Source organism: Brachyistius frenatus, unplaced genomic scaffold (assembly GCF_029030835.1).
Source record: "Brachyistius frenatus isolate BFR_SWC_R1_liver_20210118 unplaced genomic scaffold, ASM2903083v1 Contig_114, whole genome shotgun sequence".
In the NCBI taxonomy this organism is placed as follows: domain Eukaryota; kingdom Metazoa; phylum Chordata; class Actinopteri; family Embiotocidae; genus Brachyistius; species Brachyistius frenatus.
This window is the reverse complement of record NW_027210713.1, coordinates 1,320,407-1,344,148: the sequence shown is the minus strand read 5'-3', so window position 1 is coordinate 1,344,148 and position 23,742 is coordinate 1,320,407. Positions and strand designations below refer to the sequence as shown.

Here is a 23,742-nt window from a genome sequence, read left to right as displayed (position 1 = left end):
TAGTATGACTTTTTTAAATAATTTGGACGACATACTATAGTATGACTTTTTTTTCAATAATTTGGACGACATACTATAGTATGACTTTTTTTTCAGATTTTGGACGACATACTATAGTATGACTTTTTTTTTAATAATTTGGACGACATACTATAGTATGACTTTTTTTAAATAATTTGGACGACATACTATAGTATGACTTTTTTTCAGATTTTGGACGACATGCTATAGTATGACTTTTTTTCAGATTTCGGACGAGATGCTATAGCATGACTTTATTTTAATAATTTGGACGACATGCTATAGTATGACTTTTTTTTCAGATTTTGGACGACATGCTATAGTATGACTTTTTTTTAATAATTTGGACGACATGCTATAGTATGACTTTTTTTTAATAATTTGGACGACATACTATAGTATGACTTTTTTAAATAATTTGGACGACATACTATAGTATGACTTTTTTTAATAATTTGGACGACATACTATAGTATGACTTTTTTAAATAATTTGGACGACATACTATAGTATGACTTTTTTTTCATAGTATGACTTTTTTTTTTGGACAGATAATTTGGACGACATACTATAGTATGACTTTTTTTTAATAATTTGGACGACATACTATAGTATGACTTTTTTTTAATAATTTGGACGACATACTATAGTATGACTTTTTTTTCAGATTTTGGACGACATACTATAGTATGACTTTTTTAAATAATTTGGACGACATACTATAGTATGACTTTTTTTTCAGATTTTGGACGACATACTATAGTATGACTTTTTTAAATAATTTGGACGACATACTATAGTGACTTTTTTTTAATAATTTGGACGACATACTATAGTATGTCTTTTTTTAAATAATTTGGACGACATGCTATAGTATGACTTAATGTCAACTACTGTAACTGCCTTGTGCTTATTTGTAATACATTTCTGGAAGGAAGAAAACAGCAAATTTAAGGGAAAGCAACTTGAAATGAGACCAAATTAAGCACTTGTAAGTCAAAACTATCAGATACAAAGTCAAAATTATGAGATAATACAACAGAATTATGAAGTATTCAGTCAAAATTTAGATACCAACTTAACATTTTACAGTTATTTGATTATTATTAGAAAGTCAAAATGATCAGATACTAAGATGTTGTAGATTAAAAACTCTAAATAACAAGATACCAAGTCCAAATTTGGAATCGATCAAAATCTAATAATTGACTTTTGTTTTTTATTCTTGCATATTTTTACTGCCCTGAACTGAAAAACAAATTTACATGTATATAAACTGTATGACTGTCGACGGGCTGTTTGTCGCCAGGGTGAAGAGCTGCAGCTCGTCAGGGAAGCGCTGCGCAGTTTGAGGGACGGTTTTTCGGGCCACGACCCCCAGCATCACACCCTGGACACTCTGGAGCAGGGCGTGTCCAGTCTCATGGACCGGCTGCACTCTCTGGACACCCATCGCAGACAGGAGCGAGGGGTACGCAGCCTTCACACGGAAACTTATGAAGTAGTAGCACGTCTGTCACTTGAGTAATGATGACTCAACAACAAATGACAAGTGACAATTCATCATGAGTAACTGCTTCTTCTTCTTCCAGGAGGAATTTAAATCACCGGGACGCAGAGCCAACTCGACAGACCGGGATTCCTGGCCACCGAGCTCAAGTGAGACAAACACGATCCTTGTTTGGTTTCCGATTTGTCATCATCCGCTGCAACATCTCAACTCCTGGCTGTTAAATCACATCGTGCCATTCGATTACACTGCTGTGTGAGGAGAGGGTGTTATGAGATGTGCGGCTGGAGATATTTCAGGTTGTGATGAACGACATGGGCTGTTTTGTTGTCGTTTATTTTCAGAAATGGCGCACTCACACAGCAGCCCGGGATTGGACACCGCCGTCTCCACCAAAGTGCTCTACTTCACCGATCGCTCACTCACTCCATTTCTGATTAACATCCCAAAAAGGTGAAAATACAAACACTCTGTGGTGGGTTTGTATGGCAGAGTTCTTGTTAATCCGTTTCCCGTAGCATGCATGATTTGATGTTTGAGTTGGAGCTGGATTCAGTACGGTGACCCTGGGGGTCAATCGGCAAAAACGTTTCACAAACTGCAAAAACATTTGTGTTTTGTAAAATGTTTTTGCGTTTTGTGAAATGTTTCTGCGGTTTGACCCTGAGGGCCACCGTAATTCTGGCCTAACCAGAGCTAAATACGAACGCTTTAGTGGCTTTGCTGGTTTGATTTTTTTTTTTATCTCTAGAAAAGCCCAGTTCCTATGTGGGAGTGTGTGTGCACGGCTCTTGATCGACAGTGTGTGCTTTACAGGCTGGGTGAGGTGACACTGCGAGACTTCAAGGCCGCCGTAGACAGACAAGGCAGTTTCCGATACCACTTCAAAGCTCTTGACCCAGAGTTTGGCACAGTGAAAGAGGAGGTAGGCGTAGGAGGGAAATTATAGCCCCTACTTCTTTTCACGTGAGCTTCGGCAGGCAAATGTAAAATGCCAGTTATAGAGTGAGATATGCTAATAATAGCTGGGCCTGCTCTGTACTTTAAAACACTGTGGGGTGACTTATTTCCATCCCGGAGAATTTGATAATCCTGAGTAGTCATTCTCACTTTCCATCTCAACCTTTGTGCCGTGCATTATAGATGTGAGTCTCTCAGATGTGTAAATGCTGGATGTCGTCTGTTCAGGTGTTTCAGGATGGAGCGGTCGTACCTGGCTGGGAGGGGAAGATTGTAGCGTGGGTGGAGGAGGACCACGGGGAGCGGAGGTAGAGCCCCCCAAAAAAACAGAGATCACCACGACAAACCTCAGACGTTCCCACTGGACCAAGAAGCCACTGAAAATACTCATGCTGTCATAAGAGAGAAAAGTTGTAATACAATTAACCGGGACCAATGGAGCTAATGCATTTCAATACAAAACCCTGTATAAAAGTGAAAGTTTCATATGAAGAATTTGACCACTTTTTTTTTTTATGGAACGCATGTAAGACATTGTTTGCAGCTCTTAAATTCATATGAGGGACCAGCATTTAATGACACACATGAAATAACAAAAGAATGTTAGTTTGATGTTAAATAACGCACTCTAAAAGCTGTAATCAGTGTACAGTTGGAAAACCGTCAAATAAAAGTGTTTACTGACATTTTTCACATGTTCCAGATTGCCAAACATTGATGTTGTTGTTCTGCATAATTTTTGATGTTTTAATAAACAGAAATTATTGCATGGATCATTTTGTATGTCAGTTATTTCCCCTGCATACGGTAATGACAGTGTGCACCGGCTCCCAGCCATTACACACCTCCACTCGCACACCCACGCGTTAATAAACAAAGTCCACAGATTGTCATTAAAGTCAATTAATTTTTTTGAAGGGTTAAGAATTACATTTGCTGCATCGGGTCAGCCCACGCGGCACAAAGGGACGACGGTACATGTTTGTTTCACAAAACATTTTGCTTTTGGAAAATGGATTAATTTGCAGGCAAGCTGTTTGTTGTTAGTTTTGAGGCGGAGCGGGAGTCTCTTGCTCCGTCGTCCAATGGGATGCTTTTCATATGCATTGCAGGAATTTTGCTTGGTGTTTTGTCAATGTCAGATTTGACTCTCCAGATTAGTCCCTTCTGCGTACATTTATTTCTCCATTAAGGCAATTTAACACAAAACATCTACTTTCAGTGTGAGCAGTCGTTTCTTCTTATTAAAGATGGCGGATGCAGTTTCTTCATTTACAGTTTCTGGGAACTCCAGAAGCAAATAGTAAACATCCTCCACTTCCAGTAAGATGTCGTCCTGCAGGAGGAAAAATACATTCAGCACACTAAGACTCGCTACTGGCCCATATTGTATTATTTATGACATCCACTGGATTCTAAAGTGGTTCATTATAACTGTTCAGGGCAGTGTGTAACCGCTAACCTTAGAAATCTTCAGCTGGCACTCTGACATGAAGCAAACCTTCGGCAGCTCCACTGTCAGCGCCACGCTGCGAGGAACTCCTGCTGTATCAGTCTTCACCTCGAGTCGGTACTCCGGCTTCTGAGGCTCCATGAAAGTGGTGGAGATGACCTGTATCAAACCCTTCTTTACGGGCTCCGCAGGTCGACACGTAATTTGAGCGGCCTCGTCTTGTTTCTCTGATCTCAGAGAGGAGATCTGCTGCAGGAGGGCAGCTGGAGTCTGACTAGCTGTAAGAGCAAGGCGTGTGGATCATTAGAGTCGGTGGTTTGAGGTGAAAGGAGAGGGAACTAGTTCCAACACGGGGACATGTAGCAGCTTATCAGAGTAAAAGAGTTCGTGCTCTACCTGTGTCTGGTTGTTTGGAGGTGTTGGGCCACTTCTGAAACCCGAGCCGGCGCTGCAGCTCATCTGGGCTACTCTTTGGGCTGCAGTTGACGACCGTGTACTGCTGAGATAACCTCATCCCATGCTGCTGCTGGGCAAAGCTCAGAGCCAGCATATAGACCTGATTAATCTCTGTTTTGTCTTCTTTGCTCTCCTGTAGCACGGCAGGATTTAATGCCACATCCAACAGGGCGTACCAGCCTGAGGAGGAAAAACTATGAGTGTCCTTGTTTATATCGTGTAACAGAAAGGTCGGCGCTGCCGTTTGTGACGCACCCTGACCTTCGTTCACGCCTGTTTCCAGTTTCCCTGCGCACACAGGTAAAGGCCTGCTGGGATCCTGAGGAGCAGGCACACGTTTCCAGCTGCATATGTTCACGTACAACGAGCCTCTCCTCGGTTCCTGTTGAGGACACAGACGCACAGTTTAAAAAAAAAAAAAAACATCTCTGGAAACACACCCTATTTCTAAATTATATAAATGATCACATTTTATTTTTATATAATTGATATTCACATCACAATTAGATTTAAAAAAAAAAAAAAAAAAAAAAAAAAGCCCAAAGAATTATCCTCATATTGCCAGGTGAGTGTTGACCTTAAACTGCAATTAAATTTCTGCTATCATAGTTAATTAAATTTGCCTCTGAGAGAGCCAAAATGTATTCAGGTTCTTTACTTAACCACTAATACCACTCCACTACAAGTAAAAGTCCTGCATTCAAAACCTTTGAATTACGTAAGTAGTATTAGAAAAAAAAAACACTTAGAGTATCAGTGCTAATTGTGCAGTACATGGTCCATTTAGATAATAACTATGTTTCTCTAAAAAGTTAGCATGCCCAGGTTACTCATACTTTCAAAATGTAAAGAAGCATCACTGAAAACCACGTTTTCCACATATCTGACACCTGTGCAACACCCTGTGCAACACCCTGTGCAACACCCTGTGCAACACCCTGTGCAACACCCTGTGCAACACCCTGTGCAACACCCTGTGCAACACCCTGTGCAACACCCTGTGCAACACCCTGTGCAACACCCTGTGCAACACCCTGTGCAACACCCTGTGCAACACCCTGTGCAACACCCTGTGCAACACCCTGTGCAACACCCTGTGCAACACCCTGTGCAACACCCTGTGCAACACCCTGTGCAACACCCTGTGCAACACCCTGTGCAACACCCTGTGCAACACCCTGTGCAACACCCTGTGCAACACCCTGTGCAACATTAACCAGCCGGTTAGCGACTCTTAAACTTACCAGTACTTCAGTGCAGAGACACGAGTGGAGCTCCGGCGCTGCATTAAACTCAGCTCCGTCCTTCAGCTGTTTCTCCACCAACCTGTGGTAGGCTGCAGGGTCGTTTTCAGAGAGCTCGTCCAGCATGAACCAAAAGCGGTCGAGCTGCTGCAAAACATCGTCCGTGCTGCCAGTGGAGGACATTTTTAAGGTGACTGACTCGCTCAAACTCAGCTGTTTGTCCAGGAAACAAAAGACGGAAGTTTGTGCGTTCAAAGTTAACTGATTAAAAACACTCAAAATGTTAAAAAAAACAACAAAAAAACAACAACAACAACAGGCAGAAATATCACGCAAAACTACATTAAACTAATTCATTTCTGTCAAAGTAATGTGGAAAACTAGCGGTAGCTCGGCTGATGTTGTTAGTTGCTATGGAAACGATATGAAATGCCACACATGCGCCGTCTAGCGCGCGCGCGGGAGGGGCGAGCGGGGGAGGGAGGGAGGGAGGGAGGGAGGGGGGCAGAGCTGCAGCTCAATAATCACACAGGATACGGTCTTAAGAGGCATGATTTATGTTCAATACATGAAAAATACAACGTAAAAAATGCATTTAGATGTTTCCAGTCTGTGTACATTATATAACGGACATTTAAAGTAAAAATTTAAACCATAGTTTTCAAATGTTTCAAACAGGTATATCAGCAGCATCCTCTGCTTGTTGTATTTCATGAGCCGACCTCAGTAATTCTGCAAAAAGGAGAAACATTTTTAGCAATCAGTGTAAACCGTAATTATGTTCTGTGTGCGGTTTCCACTTCCTTCCTGTCGTTGATCCAAAAATGATGATGGCAGTGTATGAAATTAATTAGGGCACGTTGAAAAAAATACTCTATTAGAAGGAAAAATGCTGCATTAGAGTGTTTTGAACAGAAGCATCATTTAATTTACTCCCATGTGACTCCCAGGAGACCACTTTCTTTTTGCAGTCATATTTCGTCAGATGTTTATTTTACATCCAAAGTGATTATCCCCACAAGGCACACCACTTTGAAATATTTGGACATATTTTAGTTGGAGGCATTACTGTCATTGTCTCACTTTTAGGATGCCTGAATTAAAAACTGGATCAAACTCTCCCCTACTGAAGAAATACTTGGTTTCTTTCCTCCATCTGATTTTTTTTTTTTTTTTTTTAAAAAGCCTGTTTACCTCAATCATGTCGTAGATCCAGCCCAGGAATTCAGCGACTTTGGTGTACACCCCGGGATGGTGGGGCTCAGCGCAGCCCGTCCCCCAGCTGACGACCCCGACCAGCCTCCACATGTGTTCATCCTGGCACACCAAAGGACCCCCACTGTCCCCCTGCAGAGGTAAACAAACACACAACCACACTCTTCACCACAACTGTAAACAAATGACACAAGAGAGAATGAATCTTTAAAACGCCTCTTTGAGGTAGCTTTCAAAACAATCATCCGACCTGACAGGCATCAACTTTTCCCTCCGTGTATCCGGCGCACAGCATCCGTGGCGTGATCTCTCCGTTGTACATGCAGGAGCTGTTACACTTCTTTGTGCTTATTATTGGAACTGGCGCCTCTTTCAGGGTGTCAGGTGAGTGAACTAGGAGACAGAACGCACGTCTAAAGCTGCTCTGTCAATACACTTGGCACACGCTGTCACCGTGTTTGGATAAGACTTGTAGCAGAGGTAAGTGTGATTCAGAGCAGTGCGTCTTACCGCCGTCAGGCTGTGTGTATCCCCATCCAGAAATCCAGCACTGCGTGCCTCCCGGAAGGTCACGATCGTACTGAGGCAAACAGATGGGCCTGATTATATCTAGTTAAAGGAGATACAAAAATCGGACAGGTTACAACATGACCATTTGGTTTCATCTTTAATTTGTAATCTTTTTTTGTAATGATACTATTACTCCACGCTGTCTTCTGAATACGAGTCAATACGGGTAATTTGTATGCAATTACACAAAATCTGTCACACTTCTGAAACCACTGTCTGTTGATGCTGCGTTCAAATTGGATCGTATTTACTGTGTGTCCACGCGACGAGTCCATATGAACGGTGCCCTCCTGTGGTATTCAGAGATTCAAAATTTTCTATGAGCCTCGAGTTCACGAGTTGTGACGTGTTTGCTGACGTTTATTGAAATGACGGAGGCCGTGGAAATTTATGTTTGGTTGGATGTTCAGCTAATATATTGTAACTTTAGTCATGGGGAGTTTGTCTTCAGAACTTAGATGATATCTTATGTCTGAGGGAAATGTTGATCTTCCCAACAGCCTCATCTTTTCTCATCTTTTCCCTCTGTGTCTTCTGTCCACGTTGCCGAGCAACAGTGTTTTTAAGACTTGGACTCCAAGCTTACGCTGTAAGCAACTTCCCATGTCGTATCTACAAGCTCACAAGTTCCATTTGAACGCAGCATTGAAGTTCAAAGCCCCTCCTCCCTAATGTCTTCTTCTATGGTAGCGTACCCAATATAAATTCTTTAGTTCTCCTTTTTTTGAATGTTTTTCCTTTGGGAGAGCCAATTTAAGTTCTTTATTTCTCCTTTTTTTTTTTTTTTTAATGTTTTTCCTATGGGAGAGGTGAGTGTAATGTTTTTGAATTGAAATGTCCCTTATTGTTCTTTGCTATTTTGAAGAGTATTACTTTTAAGCTGGCAGCTGAGCTTAAAAGTTCCAGTACATTACTGCTAACTCGTCGTTTCTCTGCAATTGTTCTATCTGCATATAGTAGGGTCTGCAGCGAGCAGCTAATTACAGGTTGGTTTCATTTTCTTATTTTTTTATATGCTGTTGTCGAAATAAACAAAGACCACCAAGTGTGTGACAGCGTTCTCTTAACAATGTCAAGTAGGACGCTACTTTTAATGCTACCGGAAACCTTTAATGTGTATGCATTGAAGTAGGAGACATCTTGTGTGCAGCATTAACATTTTGGAAATGAAGAATGTTTATACATTTATATATTCTGGATTTATTGAAATATTACCGGAGGCAGAGTGATTTTTGCATATCTTATATCATCTGGAGGGGATGTCTTTATGCTTCCAGGCGACAGACGAGGCTGGAAGCATTTTTATGGGGAGGGTTATGCATCCGTCTGTTCCACAAGATATCTCAGGAAAGCTTTGAGGGAATTTCTCCAAATTTGACACAAACATTTATGTGGATTTAAGGACAAACTGATTAGGTTTTGGTAGTCAAAGGTCACTGTAACCTTACAGAATACGTTTATGGCCATAACTCAAGACTTCATGTGCTATTTATGGCAAAATCTCACACAAATATCAAAAAGGATAAAATGAAGTGATGACATTTAATCAACTTCAATGTTTTACACAAACACTGTTTATAAAAGTGGATGTAGCTTCTGGGTCTAAAAAGTGAGATTGCAATACCACCGAGGGCCACTAGGGGTTGGCTCCATCGACTTCCGTTGAACTTCATCTGAAAATTATTTCATTGTCAGTTAGATATTACACCCTGATGTTTGGTTCTGCATAAACAGTTTTCTTTGGAAAATCAAGTTTGGAAACATGATTGACAGAGGTGGTGATTCACGTTTTATCTTTGTAGGGGTTGGTCGCTTAGATTTGAACAACTGTTGATGTTGTGGATGAAGGGAGGGATTTAATGCCATGGTGCAACATGTGTTTATATCCTTTTGACTCAACATGTTTCTTATTGTTCTTTATAATTATAGACCCAACACACCTGAAGTGACTGCATGTTCTTCAGGAGAATACCGCTGAAATGTGTCAGCATAAGAGAATAAAACAGTAAATTGAGGATATATTATTGACATTTTGTGTTTTTTGGGTTTTTTTTTGTGCTGCTATCTCAGCTCACGCTGTATGCTGTATGCTGTATGCTGTATGCAGAGCTTGTGAGAGGACTGACCTGAGAAGTTAAGCGGGGTCCGCAGCTTCATCAGGGCTATGTCGCTGTCGTGGCTCCTGTGGTTGTAGTTCTTGTTGTAGAGGATCTTCTCCACGTCATGCCCTGTATGCTGGGCCATTTTAGCAGAGCTGCGGGTCACGATGCCAGCGTAGACCACCCAGCTTGACACCTGAGGTAGCCTGTAGCTGACATTTGAGAGACACAAAGCAGATACAGACAAAAGAGAATTGTCATGTGTCCAGAGTGGTGCAGCTGTTAATGTCTGATTATTATCCTTCCACGCGGCTCTAACCTCTGACCTTTTTAATGCCGGAAAGGTCGGCAGTCTTACTTGTGCACACAGTGGGCCGCTGTGACGACCCATTGGCTGGTGATGATGGAGCCTCCGCAGATGTGACGGTTGCTGTAGTAGAGGCTGACCTGCCACGGCCACCTGCCCAGGGTGGCCTCAACTCCCCCGATTATCCGGGACAGCTTCACTCGCGTCCCGCACTCTACACAGAGATCCATTCATCAGAAAAGGAGTTGGTCAGAAAGTGCTGCAGCGAATGGCATCACTGAGAACTACAGGGCTTTGTGTGAGGGTGCAAAGTCAAACGGAAAGTTGCATTTGCTCACCGAAACACTGCAAAGCGATAACCTTCCCTGTGATACAGCTCCCCCTAAATGAAAATAAATGTCGTAACTAATGATGCATAATTAATGTGTGAGTAGCAACAGTCTTCGCTGCATACTTGTGAGTATGATGTCCTGAGATAAATTGCCTCACCTGAACTGCCACATATGTTCCAGGCTGCTCTTGTGTTCGGAGGTAATTTGTATGAAGCCATCAGCGTAGTTTGGCCCGATATCGGTCAGATTCACTCCTTTATGCTTGGTCAGTCTGGTAGGGGAACGTGTGCAAAGTGAGTGGGAGAGCGTATTAAGATAATTTAGGCGCATAATGCGTGAAACAAGATTATAAATGAGGTATTAGCAGATCATAAATAAGCCAAGCCTTTCACTTTGGTGAGTGGGTGCCCAGGTGTCAGTGGCCCAATCCCAATGTCCACCCTAAACCTTAAACCCTAAACCCTCACGTACTTATCTGATGTCTCAGATCTGTGTGTGTTTAATGTGTATTCATTTTAGCAAATTACCAAAACTCCGTAAGGGCATTAACATTAGTAAATCCAATGCACACATTTGACTTCAAATACGAACAACTTTACAAACATGCAGTAAATAAGCACCAGGTTCTGTCACTCACAGATAACACCATCCATGCTTGGTTTGTTTACATTTTGTAGGCGGCGGGACAACCACGTTCAATACGTCACCAATATTGCTACAAACTGTGGGTAATTCCCTCGGGTTAAGTCTGCAGAAATACAGACGTACTAAAAGGGTGCTTAAAGGGCTCCAAATGTCCGTCAGAGAGCCCTCACAGACTCGAGGATCTGACAGTGGGACAGCCTTAAATCCACCTCAAAGTCAGTCAATCCGTGAGGATGGAGAAATGTTGAGATCGGGCCAGTCAGTGTTAAAGTCCCGAGTCCTACAAAGAGGTGGCGTGTGATCCTGCCAGGAGTGCAGACAAACCTCAGATAACCCAGCTGCCTGCAGACCAGCGTTCCCAGCGAGGAGTTCCACCTCTCGTAGCACACCGGCAGCCAGGTGGGCAGCTTCCCCAGCTGGATCTCCAGAAGGGAGTTCTCAGCGCTGATTCTGTAAAACACTGAAGCTGATTGATTGAAAATCCCTTCAGAGAGCAGCTCTCAGTCAACAGTAATGAACGAGCCTCTTCTACGAGTGGGGAAATAATTAGGGGGGGAAAAAAAGAAAAAAAAAAAACACAAGCATCTATGCTAATGTAGTCAATCCAAACAGATCATTGTGTGTGATGTTTTCATGTCAGTCAACAGGCTCCTCTCAGGACTGGATAAGAGACAACAAGAGGCAGCTGCTGGATATTAATTTGACTTAAAAAGCTCCTCAGAGGTGACCCGTGACCCCATCTGTTGAATCACATAATAATCAGCTGAGAAACCACACATTCCCGACTGATAATTCATAAAGCGGAGAAACAAGCAAACAGCAGAGAGAAGAGGAAACTCACACCTTTCCTGGGGTCGGAGATAGAAACATCCTCCGTCACGTTGCAGAAAGACGTCTCCTTCGTGTCCCCGAGCCCCACGGGACTCTGGGAAGATGAAGGCCTCAGCAGAAGTTTGACTACATGCAGGCAAAGAGAGAGTTAATAATCAGGCAGCAAAATCATTTTCAGTTTTCTAATAGATTATCTGAACTCGGACCGAGAACAGACCAACGTCTAGATCACAAATAAAATCAAAGGATGTAATTAAATATTTTCATGTCTACAAATGCAGCTAATTAAAAAAAAATACAAGCTCGTGAAAAAAAAGACTTGGCAAGAATTCTATTTTAAATTGTCTTTGCTTGTTCCAAAGTCTTTTCTCTGAAACTTGCGGTGGACTTTTAAAAGACTTTTTAAAAGGAATATTTTTATAAATGATTTTGAATTGAGGCAGCAGCAGCCAACACGCTCCTGACTTTAAGTCCATAGTGTTAATGAAGCTCCAAAACCACTTGATTTGTTTAATAATTAAAACCACTTTGGATGTTGTCCTTGAAAATAGTTTAAAATTCCAAATATTAAACATCCTTTTTTTTTTTCCTCAATTTTGTTTCAAAGTTCTGAATCATTTAAATGTAAAAATGTGAATAATGAATCACTTAAATATTCAAATACATATCAGTAGTGCAGGACAGATGAATTGGCCAGAACACTGTATAAGCCTACATTCATTTTTTGCAGATATATCTTTATTCATATATATGGAACAAGAAATTGCAACACAGAAATGCCAAAGTTATATGATAATTAGGATCAAATAGTTTGTCCACCACAAAGAACTGACATGTCAATTTTTTTTATTATAAGAGAGTTTGTACTTTACAAATATATTTAGTTTATAATGATTTGTTATAAATATTTGTCAATAAAATAAAGACTACTTAATTAATTACAGAGTCAAAAGTCAATCTGCTTCAACTATTTGGATAATAAATGAATCATTTAAGTCATTTATAAAAAATAAAAAAATAACGTACATTTTCCCTTCTGTACTAATAATTTGAAGGTATAATTTGTTATCGACCAAACAATTTATCAAAAATATAAATCAGTATTTAAAACCACTGATAATTGCTGCCCTTTAACATTTTTTTTTTCTTACGTTTTCAAATGCTGATATTGTATCAGACTGTAAATTAGCTTTGACATAGAAATGTGCAGCAGCGTGAGCAGCTCTAACTCGACCCTTTGGCCCTTCGTTTCCACTTCCCGGTTCCGGTTGAGCTTATTTAGTGATTCTCTCTCTGACACGGTGACTTACCTAGAAACAAGACTCCTACAACGAAGCCTCCCAGGAGACCGAGCGCGCACACCGCTGCCAGCAGCCTCAGCAGCCTGTGAGCTGGAGCAACAGTTCATACCGGAATTAATTCTGTTTTCATCCTTGACACCAGCTCAGAAGAATCATCTCATGTCAGCCGTTACATGTGCTGTCTACATAAGATGCACACAGCACAGAGCCGGTCGGAAATTAATAAGCTTTACATGCACGGCACTAAAGAGTTGAAAGCAAATGTACACGGTGGCGTTTTCACGAGGAATCACTGCTGCACTTCACCGCAGAAGCTTTCATTCAGTACAAAGTCTTAATTCAACTTGGTCTTTGCATTTTACAACGGGTTTTTTTTTTTTAACAGCTAGCATTGCACTAATGAGAGAAGATAGGGTGTGATGTGTGATGCCCATCAGGTGGTGCACCGCCGGAGCTCACCGTGAGCCGTCGAATGAAAGCCTTTCAACCAGCCCTGGACTCCTTTGGTTCCTGCAGCTCCTGCTGTTTTCCCTGAGTGAAAGGGGTGACTGACGGCTGCCGGGTTTTCAATCACTGATAATGTGTCTCCATCGAGACTCTGCGAGGAACAAGGGAGCTGTCAAGTGACCTCATCCACAGATCATGCCAGTCTGATAAAGTTTGGGAACGTTTGCCGACCATCTGCTGCTCATCCACAGTCAACCTGTCGGGCTTCATCAGATTTAATTAGGAGCACTGTAATCCTCGATATCAGCTACCACTGACCACTTCACATGTATGAATTCAGAGCTGCAGGCATGTCCAGGTGTTTGTGTCGTATATCTCCTCAGTGCCCGGGGTACAATGAATTAATTGGAGCCTTGGCATATCTCATGTGTCTTGTGGAACTCTTTTCAATTTGAGGCTAAAGCAAATTTCCTCTATCTGTTTTCAGAGAGACTGGATTACTGTGACGTGTGTGTCTGTGTGTGTGTGTGTGTGTGTGTGTGTGTGTGTGTGTGTGTGTGTGTGTGTGTGTGTGTGTGTGTGTGTGTGTGTGTGTGTGTGTGTGTGTGTGTGTGTGTGTGTGTGTGTGTGTGTGTGTGTGTGTGTGTGTGTGTGTGTTGAGCTTACTCTCTGAGGAGCAGCTGTTTCTTTAAGCAACATATTGGGAGTATTGCAGTAATTATAATAAAGCTCCAGACTTGGTATTATACAATTACAGTACAAAGTCAAAATGCCCAAACCATCTGCTCTCATGTAATACTGTAGCACTTGAGTGTAGCTAAACATGTAATTTAGGACTTTGGAATCAGCTATGATATTATATATAGTCCAGCAGCAGCACAGCTGTACAGCATTAGGTTGTAACATTATTAACCCAGAATTAACAGAAGTAAACATGACAGAAACCAGTGCGACACTACGCGTGTTATCAGCTGCTGTAAATTGTGAGAGTGCAGGTGAAGGTCAGAGTGTAAGCGAGGTGTGACAGATGGAGAAAAGTGTCGTGAATATTTAGCTTTCCCTTCTTCTCACCATGTTTTCCTTGCGTGCGGTCCTGAGGCGAAGGCCGCGGTGTCCGTGCTCATCCGCAGACCCGCGCTGGAGGTCTGGAGGTCTGTCCCGCTCGCAGTGGATGCACCATTTGCCATTTAACAGAATGCAACTCTGGATTTTCCCTTCACAAAGAGACAATGAGGTCAGCAGTGGGGTAGAGAATGAGGCTGTTGTTTGTCCAGGGGGGGGTCATGGGGCCTGTGGAAGCAAGCTGAACCAGGTCTTTGTGAGAGAGGGGGGGAGCATCTCCAGAGATACCTCCAAGCTGACTATTGATAGGACACTGGGGGGTTGCTAGGTAACACTTTTTACCTGTGCCAAAAGATTGTCCATTTTTACCCGAGACGTGTTATTACCTGACAGTTTGCAGCTTCTGAGAAAAGGTCATTATTGCGGATTGTTGAAAAGTCTCATATCACGTCAATCCCCATCATTTGAAATCCAAAGCTATCATCTCTCAACACTCAAGAACGAAATGAAGTCTCTCCTGTCTCCTGTCGGCCCGCTGACAGACGAGACTTTCTCTTTTCCCTCTCCACTCTTTTTAATTTCATCAGGATTGTTTTTCTGTATTTCAAATATCTTTAACTACACTAGGAAAACGTGACTTGAGTGGCATTGACGTGTCATTATCTTTGAAAATAGAAAACAGATAATTAACAACTGAAATGAGAAAATGGTGAGGAAATATCTTGAAGTCCCTCAGATGAGAGATCAAAGGCTGCCATCACTTCATTTCCCGAATGACGCTTTGAATTTCTGTCGTTAATTTAGATGCAGCTAAAGGAAGATTCGATACGACAGTTATTTACGTGTTTCCCACACATGCGGGCGCGGTGTGGGATTAGTCCAGGTGAAGGGAACGACTGTCGGGAGGAAAATTCCTCCTCGTCTGACTGTCGAGGACGAATGTGGCCCCGATCTGTTTGTCTCATCTAACAGGTGTCATATGGAATTATTTTGGAAATCCAACACGAAGTAATAAGGGTGGCGGCGGTGGCTTGAATTGCATGTGATGGAGCAGCAGCTGAGATTCATACCGCCGGGATCGTGAGGTTAATAGTTTGATAATATTAGCATTGCGCTAAATTGTTCTCCTGCAGAGGCAAACAGACGAGCAGGAGGCATGCACATAGCTGCTGCTGTTTGGTGACTTTCACAAGGCTTTCATGTCTCCCTCTTCTGGTTAAACATGTTTTCTCAGACAGCTGTAAACAGTGATTTACAGAGCTGCCATTCATTCTGTTAGGAGTTATTTTTAGGAGAATGAAGAAAGACATTTTTATTCAAATACTTACCTGCATCTTGTTTTTTTTTCTTGAAAGAATTCTTGTTTTATGCCACAGTTTGTAGCCCTCCATTATGCAATGAAAGAAGCTAAACATAGGCTTCTTTATGGATATTCTCCAACACTGTGCTTTATGATTTGGTTAGGTCAGTTTATTAGGCACACTTAGCTAATAAACTGACAGTCAAATAGTCTAATACATGAAGACATATAAACTACTTAACTGCTCTCATCATAAACACTTCTTTCCTGCTGCCCCACATTTCTTCAACACAGCAGCACTCATTGCACTGAGCTATCAACAAGCCCAACTCAGAGCTTTCATTTCAAATATCAAATCAATTAAAAGGTAAACAGTTGTTTCAATAAAGTACAGATCATTAGAAGTGAATAACAATTTCCTGAAGTCACGACAGTTTGACTTGATATGAGGGCCGCTCCAGGACCTCTGGAGTCGAGACGCTGGAGGTGGTGGAGCGGATTTTAACCTTGTTTTTGGCTATAGCAACAGATCACAACATTAGGCAACGCAGGGCATTTCAGACTGGAACACAACAATTTAACACTCCCTACATGAGCAACAGCTGAAAGGAAAAACTCCCTTTCAACAGGAAGAAAACCTCCAACAGAACCAGGTTCAGAGTGGGCGGTCATCTGCCTCGACCGGTCGGGGTTTGAGGGAGGACCAGGAATGACTAATGAATGAACTTCAGTGGAGGCTCCCAGCAAACAGATCAGGCGATGATGGGCTGGAGGAAAGTTGAACATCAAGAGGTCGGAAAAGCATTAGGACTGAATTATGCTGCTAATTAAAGAACGGGGACGAGAAAGTGATTGGCTCAAAAAACGTGGACAGAAAGATCACCAAGCAAATATGGAGGCGAGAAGATTATAATTGGGCAGAAGTGATGAAGAATATAGAGCAGTAGGAAAAGAACAGGATGATAAGGATGAAAACGTGAAGAAACAGATCTTCCTTATTAAAGAAAAGCACAAACTTGAAAGTAGGATTTTGATGTTAACGAAGCATCTTTTAATATTCGGACAAAAAGAAAAAAAAAAAAAAAGGGTTCGCAGCCAATGTCGCGCATCATTATACAGTATCAGTCATGAAATCTTTATGAAGTGCTGTAATAAAAAGAGCAAAGTCTAATGTCATTCTGTAAAGTCCTTGAACGTTGTAGCCTATAGACCACATCTAAATGTCGGCTGGATATTCAGTCTTATATCACACATTTAAATGGTGTGAAAAAGACCGTGAGGCCAAAGGAAGGGAGAAAATGAAAAAATTTCGACACAGTTTATATAACTCGATGCTTAGGCACTGTCTGTCAAAACTTCCAAAATGTAATACGTGATGTCTACATGAGGTTTATAATGTCTGACAGTCCCATCATGAGGCTGTCAAAGCATATTATTTATATAAGGAAATATTCAAGTAAACTAGAAGGCAGAAATGTAAGTCAAGTCAATTTACGCACCAGTAGTTTGCTGCAGTAAAGGGAAGCTGTTGATAGGGGGAGCTGTTGCACCCCTCGCCATTATGTTAATACAGTGTCTAATACATAAGCTATGTAATAGTTAAAACTATTTTAAATCAAGTTCTATTCGTTTGAAAATAGTTTAATAGTAAGATAATAACTTTAATATTAAAACAATAAAAGGGATGGAAATTAATCTTGTTCACATTACATTTGTTAAATGACTTTCCAGTATGTTCCAATACAACTATATGGTCCCAATTAAATAACCAAATAAAATACATGATGTTTAGTTTACGTTGAAACCAAGCGGCAACCAACGGTGACGTCACTCGTTGGTTTGTGAACATTAAGAAGCCTCCAGTTCAGATTCTGTCCGTCGCCATCTTTGCTAGTTCAGAGCAGTTTGGAGCAGGAAGTGACCATATTTGGACGAGCTGGGGAGGAGCCAGCAGTGGATCTGACTGATCTGATTGGAAACCTGATGATGCTACGTCCCGCCCACCGATAGCTGTAACCTGACTGCACCACAGGCCTGTCAATCAAACAGACACGCCCCCCCCCCCCCAAAAAAAAAAAAAAAAAAAAAAACAGGTCTTTTTGAGGTTTATTTTCTAAAAAATTATGGATTATTTTCAGATGAACCGCCAGAAAACTAATAAGACGGAGTGACTTCATCTAACAACACCATGACAACTTGTGGAAAAAATGCATTTACTTAGAATTTCATGAGATAATTTGAAAGGAGCCACAGGCTTTTTGGAGCCGATTAGTGGCCCTCGGTGGTATTGCATCTTAAGGCACTTCTGCATCGGCCTCATTTTTCAGAGCCGGAAGTTACGTCCACTTTTATATACAGTTAGTGATGTAAACTCTTTGAGAGGTGTTCATGAAGTTTGATGGTCCTTCTGTAATTTGAAGTTGCAGTTTAATTGGTGCTGAAACAATTAATTAATCCATAATCAATCAACAGAAAATGGCCAGTAATTTTCAGAAGCAAGCACTCATTTAGGAGATTTATAAAGCAAACATTCCAAATATTTTGTGTTTCCTGATTTTTCAAATAAGAGGATTTGATTTAAACATCTATGGGCTGTTGATCAAACAAAATCAATTTGAAAGTGTCAGCAGGGATTTGGGGAAAAAATGTGAAGGTAATTTTACAGGATCATTTATGAACAGATAATCAAAAAAAATCTGTAAATAAATAACCAGCGTATGTCGCCCTAATTATGCTTGAATATTTTTAATATTTAGTCTACACTCTTGTCAATGGGGTAAACACAAAACTACCACAAATCAGAGCTTCCACCAGCAGCTATTTAAAACAATTTCAATAAAAACACAGCAATAGGAGCTTTATGCTGATAGAAATTATAACTTATTAATATAATTTTAGTGAGTTATGGTTATCATGCATGCACGCATATTATTTAATATTGTAAGAAATGATCCCAAAATTAAAGTATATTTTGGGTAACTGACTCGAAATTAAATTTCATGAGTAAATGCGACCACAACCAATAACAGTGGCCCCAGTGTGGGCTCCCATTCATTCATTTATTCATGTATCACAGTATGAGGCTCCACTGTGAGGAGGCTGGCTGCAGCCCAGCTTGGAGCTGCATCCATCTCTCTGTGTGCTGAGCTCCGATCAGCTCCGCTCTTATCTCAGCCATTAGTTTGTGAGTCTCTGTCCAGCGTCCAAACCTTGATCACCACATGCGGTCTCTTGGTCCCGCCTCAGAAACCCCACAGTCCATTGAACAGAAGCGAGGGAGGGATCCTTCTTTTTAAGGTTTGGACAGTATTTGTCTCCACAGCTTTTTAACCACAGTCCAGCCCACCAGCACATGTAAAGCTGAGCCTTTTATGAGCGGGCTGTCAGAAGAGCTGTGCCATTAATGCTTAAGGCTGCGACCTCACAGAAGAGACAGGCAGCAAAGGTTGGTGCAGGTAGGGGCGAGTGGAGCTTGTTAACGACACGGTCCAAATATAGAAGTACATGGATGGCTCTCTTTATCTGACGCACCTCCACAGACCTATGAGATGAGCTCAGATACCATCTGTCATATTCAATATGTGTTCCTTTGAACAATTCTTAAACTGACACTTATTCTCAGGGGTGAAACATGTTGTCCCACTTTCATATCTGTCAGCTAAACAGCAGCCAGAGAGCTTGGTTCCTCATATATATAAAGATATATGTATATATGTGTGTGTGTGTGTGTGTGTGTGTGTGTGTGTGTGTGTGTGTGTGTGTGTGTGTGTGTGTGTGTGTGTGTGTGTGTGTGTGTGTGTGTGTGTGTGTGTGTGTGTGTGTGTGTGTGTGTGTGTGTGTGTGTGTGTGTGTGTGTGTGTGTGTGTGTGTGTGTGTGTGTGTGTGACTACAATTAATCGTATTGTTTTAGGAAGCTATATATATGTGTATATATAAATAAAGATATATGTATATATTTTGTATATATTTGTATGTGCATATATACAAAATGTATAGAAAGCATAGTATGAAATGTATATAATATTCTATAGTATGTAGCATGTTATAAACATGTAATAAATGGTTTATGAACTAGTATAAAGAAATATAAGTAAACATATGTGTCAGCAACTATAACTGTCCATAAGTGATACTGCTGAATAAACAGATGATTAATTATTTCGTGAAATAAACTGAGCCAGGTTAGCGCTTTCTCCATGTTTACACTATTTATGCTAAGCTAACCAAAACAATTTTCCTGCTTAATACTTAACACGCACACACACACACACACACACACACACACACACACACACACACACACACACACACACACACACACACACACGCACACACACACACACACTACAATTAATCGTATTGTTTTAGGAAGCTAATAAGCAAATTATGACAATGTCAAACTTCTTATTTGAAAAAAAATCAATTCTGTTAAATATTAAGAAAACACGCATTTTCGTTTAATACTTTAAAAAAAAAAATTAAAAAAAAAAATTCTTCCACAGGTTTTGGCCAGGTCCGTATATATAAATGTATTACTTTGGATGTTTGCTTGTGAAAATGTTTTCTTTTTTATGCTCTCAGTCACAGCATGTGGTGCTAGTTAGAACACATTTGTAAGTCTATGTGTGAATTTGTGAACTGCAGACCTACCCCCTACTGAGAAGCTCTTTTAATTCACATTAACGGACAATTTGCATGTGCGAAACTAACATTATCAATGTTGTCATATATATATATATATCTAGTCACAGCTTTGAAATAGGGTTGTACTAACACACAAAATGTACACTGTAAAAGAAGAGAGGGAATGTCTCCGGACACATGAATGAGGACTCTGTTTTGAAAGTAGGACAGAAAAGGTTTCCGCTCTTATAAAATGTCCCGGTTTTCTGATCAGTCTTTAAGTCGAATGATCTAGCTGCCCAAATTTGAGGTCTGTCATTATTTTGTTCGCCAGCGTTTGAGATGATGAGACAATCTTTTTCCCCTTGAGAAGGGCTAGTCTTCGAGGAAGAAAGCTGTGACTTCAGCTCACCTGAAATAAGGTCAAGGGAACAGGATTGATGCCATGTGCATTTGAGAGTGCCTGGAAAAAAAAAAAACATGTCCAACAATGATATGGCTGTGGGGGGTGAAATGCTTAAATCAAACTGAAGGGACCTTCTAGCTTTCCTAAAGCTTGGCTGAGGTTGCTGGCTCTGCATGTTTGTTGGGTCATGGCACAATCATGTGTTCCCAGTGTAAGCTGTCCAGGTCACGAAGCAGCTCAGGGTGAGGGCAGATCTATGAATCCCCAAACACCACACGCACGCACCCACGCACGCACGCACGCTGCCCCGTGTTTCAATAATTGAACTGCTCTGCTGGCTGCCGGTGAGCTCGGCCTTGTGTGGAGCAGTAAATCCTCCATGCTGGAGCCCCTCCTGCAGGTCGAGCTGGGTGTCAGCTGCAGTAATACACTGCCCTCTTGTGGTCGACTTAAAGCTCTCCATGTGAGATCTGATTAACCTTGCAGTTAAGTCAAAGTAAAACCTAGATTCCTTTTAGTTATCAATATTTTGAAGTCTCTTGATCAAGTTTAAGATATAAAGTGCATGGTGATAACTTGTTTTCCTTCCTCTGAGGGTCGGATGTGTTGTTGTTGCTGTTGGAGGTCACAGCTGATGAAAAGTGGAACAGAAATGTTTTGTGTGTCAGACACTTTGTGGCTTTTATTGTTAAGTTATTTTTCAAAACAATTTAAACGTGGCTGTTTTGTTTTGCAGCACATTAATAATTACAGGACAACACATCTGTGACAGATCTAAACTCGAGTATGACCTCATCGCAGTCGCTGAATGGAATGCAGCCGCGTCTGTATTGAAAATGGCAGGATGAATAAATGGCTGTCATGTATGTGTTTGTACCTTGTCTTGTAGAAGCTAATGATAGCGAGGGCGGGTAAGAGCAGAGCTGCTCCCCACCAGATGGTGAGTAATGTGGTTTGCTTTAGCTGCCCACTACGCTCACTCTAATTAAACAGAGGAGATTACATTAAAACCGGCTTCCACTCAATCTGCTCCTCCACTGAGTGTGGCCCTGGACCGGAGGCGGGGTTCTACCCGAGGTGGAGGGGTGACAGAGAGGGGATCCCCGTTTCACACCCAGACAGACCGACACGGTCGCTTCGGATTTGTTTCCAAGAAAATGAAGGTCAGACAAGGTCGGAATGAAATCAAATTTAGACCACAATGTTGGAAATACAACTGGAGTTCATGAGCAAGGCACTAAACCCTCCTCCTCTGTTCTGGGTCAAAGGTCAACAGCTTCTGGAACTGGATGAATCTCTCAGATATGATGGAAGAAAATCTTGCAGACAGAGCAGTTAATAGAATGATCGCTGAAACGATAAAGAGAAATTTAACAGGGCAGGAAAAGTTTTATGAATTAATAATTATAAATGAATAAATCTGTTACTAAATATTTTAATTCATGATTTTGAAAAATATATACAGAAAAATAGATAACACTGGCTAACAAAGATGTCATCCAAAAGGTAAACCAAAAAGTCACACTGTATGTTGTATGTTGTCCAAAATGTCAAAAAAAAAATGCCATAGCATAGCAGGAATCCTTTCCATTAAACAATCAGACACTTATAATCACACTTTGAACCTGTCAGTAGTAAAACAAAGGTGGCGCTGGTTAGCTAACTCAGCTGAACATCTATGAAGTGTACTTTATACAGTGGTAACAGTCAGCTGAGCTGTCGGTTGTTATTGCCTCTTCTACTAAGCTGTTACCTGTTCAGGTTTCTGTTACGTACTGTCTGACAAAAGACTCCTATGTCCAACTGCCGTGCTGCTTTCTTTGTTTATTGGATGCACAGGGACTCAGTCAGTGACATAGAAGATATTGGATGTAAGTGCAGCTCTATGAGTACGGTGGTACTTTTTTTTTTTCGTTCAGGGGGGGGGGAAAACACTGGAATGCGCACCAAAGACTTCCACCGGCCGAAGCCAGCAAATTTACGGTTAATCCATGCCATCCTCAATAGAGATACAATAATTCAATCAGGTCTCTCTTCTAGACTTTCCAAATGTTATCAGTCTGAATGAATGAAATTCTGATAGTAATATGTCATTTTGTGGGTGTGGAGTCTATGGACAGTGTTTTTGTAATTATTCTCATTGGCTGAAGGGGAAAACAAAAGTTCTGCACCGCAGATAAAACTTTAATAAAGTTCTAGATACCTGAGGAGATCAAACTTTCATCAGAAAACAAAACAAAGAAAATAACCAGGGTATAGCAGCAGGAGGATAATATTTATTTCAAATTAAATATGTGACCCCCTCAGATGGACCTCGTGACCGCAAATGTGGTCCTGAACCTCTTATTGGAAACCTTTACGCTGCAAAAAATGAAGTGTTAAAGACCTATCTGATGAGTCGGTTTACAGAATATTTTACTGAACATAATCGGTTTATCTTCTTTATTGTCAGGAGTATTTTCAATTACAATGTTTATTCTGTTTGGAGCTGAACGGAGTCAAACTGTAGCTTATATTCAACGTAAATTATCTCTGTGGTGAAGCTGAGAGAGCTGAGAAAACACAGAGCGCAAGTAAATATCAGTTGTTATCATTACAAAGAGAAACTGTAAACACCGCGGGCTGGAATTCAGCAGACCAGTTTGAAGTCGTATAGCTAGAAAATAGATTAAACAATAAAACATTCACATCCCACTCAGAGGCGACGTTATGGGAAGAGGAGAAGATTGAACGGGAAACTGCAGAAATATTTATATCTGACACGATAACCTGTTAAATCCCACAGCCATCAGGGCAACAAACAAAACCGACATCAAGACATGTACGGTAAACGCTGCCAGTGCTTCTCATTAAGACATCTCACTTTCACCGTTTCGTGCGGCAGTCGTGACACATCGACTCGTAGTTCCTTTCACATCTGGGATAAAACACAGGCCAGCTGTGGCTCTGGCAAAGGGCCA

At 41.2% G+C, this 23,742-nt stretch overlaps 3 protein-coding genes across 3 annotated transcripts; 1 reads left to right on the top strand and 2 right to left on the bottom strand.

The window, feature by feature from the left end:
• Positions 1–1,330: 1,330 nt before the first annotated feature.
• Positions 1,331–3,264, top strand: dixdc1a (DIX domain containing 1a; the record flags this gene model as incomplete). The annotated part of the gene is made up of 5 exons (XM_069712968.1): positions 1,331–1,492; positions 1,614–1,680; positions 1,876–1,984; positions 2,348–2,456; positions 2,720–3,264. Coding segments are annotated over 5 exons (531 nt in total), but the record flags the coding sequence as incomplete, so codon positions are not given.
• On the bottom strand, positions 3,243–5,915 carry pih1d2 (PIH1 domain containing 2). Its single transcript, XM_069712953.1, has 5 exons — positions 5,645–5,915; positions 4,662–4,782; positions 4,341–4,580; positions 3,954–4,222; positions 3,243–3,827 (listed from the first exon to the last, which is right to left on the bottom strand). The coding sequence occupies exons 1-5, from the start codon at positions 5,825–5,827 to the stop codon at positions 3,690–3,692; spliced, it is 951 nt and encodes a 316-aa protein (XP_069569054.1). The 5' UTR covers positions 5,828–5,915; the 3' UTR covers positions 3,243–3,689.
• A 349-nt stretch (positions 5,916–6,264) lies between these two features.
• On the bottom strand, positions 6,265–14,518 carry tmprss5 (transmembrane serine protease 5). The gene is made up of 13 exons (XM_069712933.1): positions 14,463–14,518; positions 13,404–13,542; positions 12,954–13,034; positions 11,656–11,769; positions 11,137–11,272; positions 10,325–10,438; positions 10,174–10,217; positions 9,887–10,049; positions 9,556–9,740; positions 7,370–7,468; positions 7,110–7,252; positions 6,839–6,991; positions 6,265–6,376 (listed from the first exon to the last, which is right to left on the bottom strand). Exons 1-13 carry the CDS (start codon positions 14,463–14,465, stop codon positions 6,368–6,370), a joined length of 1,383 nt encoding a protein of 460 aa, XP_069569034.1. The 5' UTR covers positions 14,466–14,518; the 3' UTR covers positions 6,265–6,367.
• Between the last annotated feature and the right edge of the window lie 9,224 nt (positions 14,519–23,742).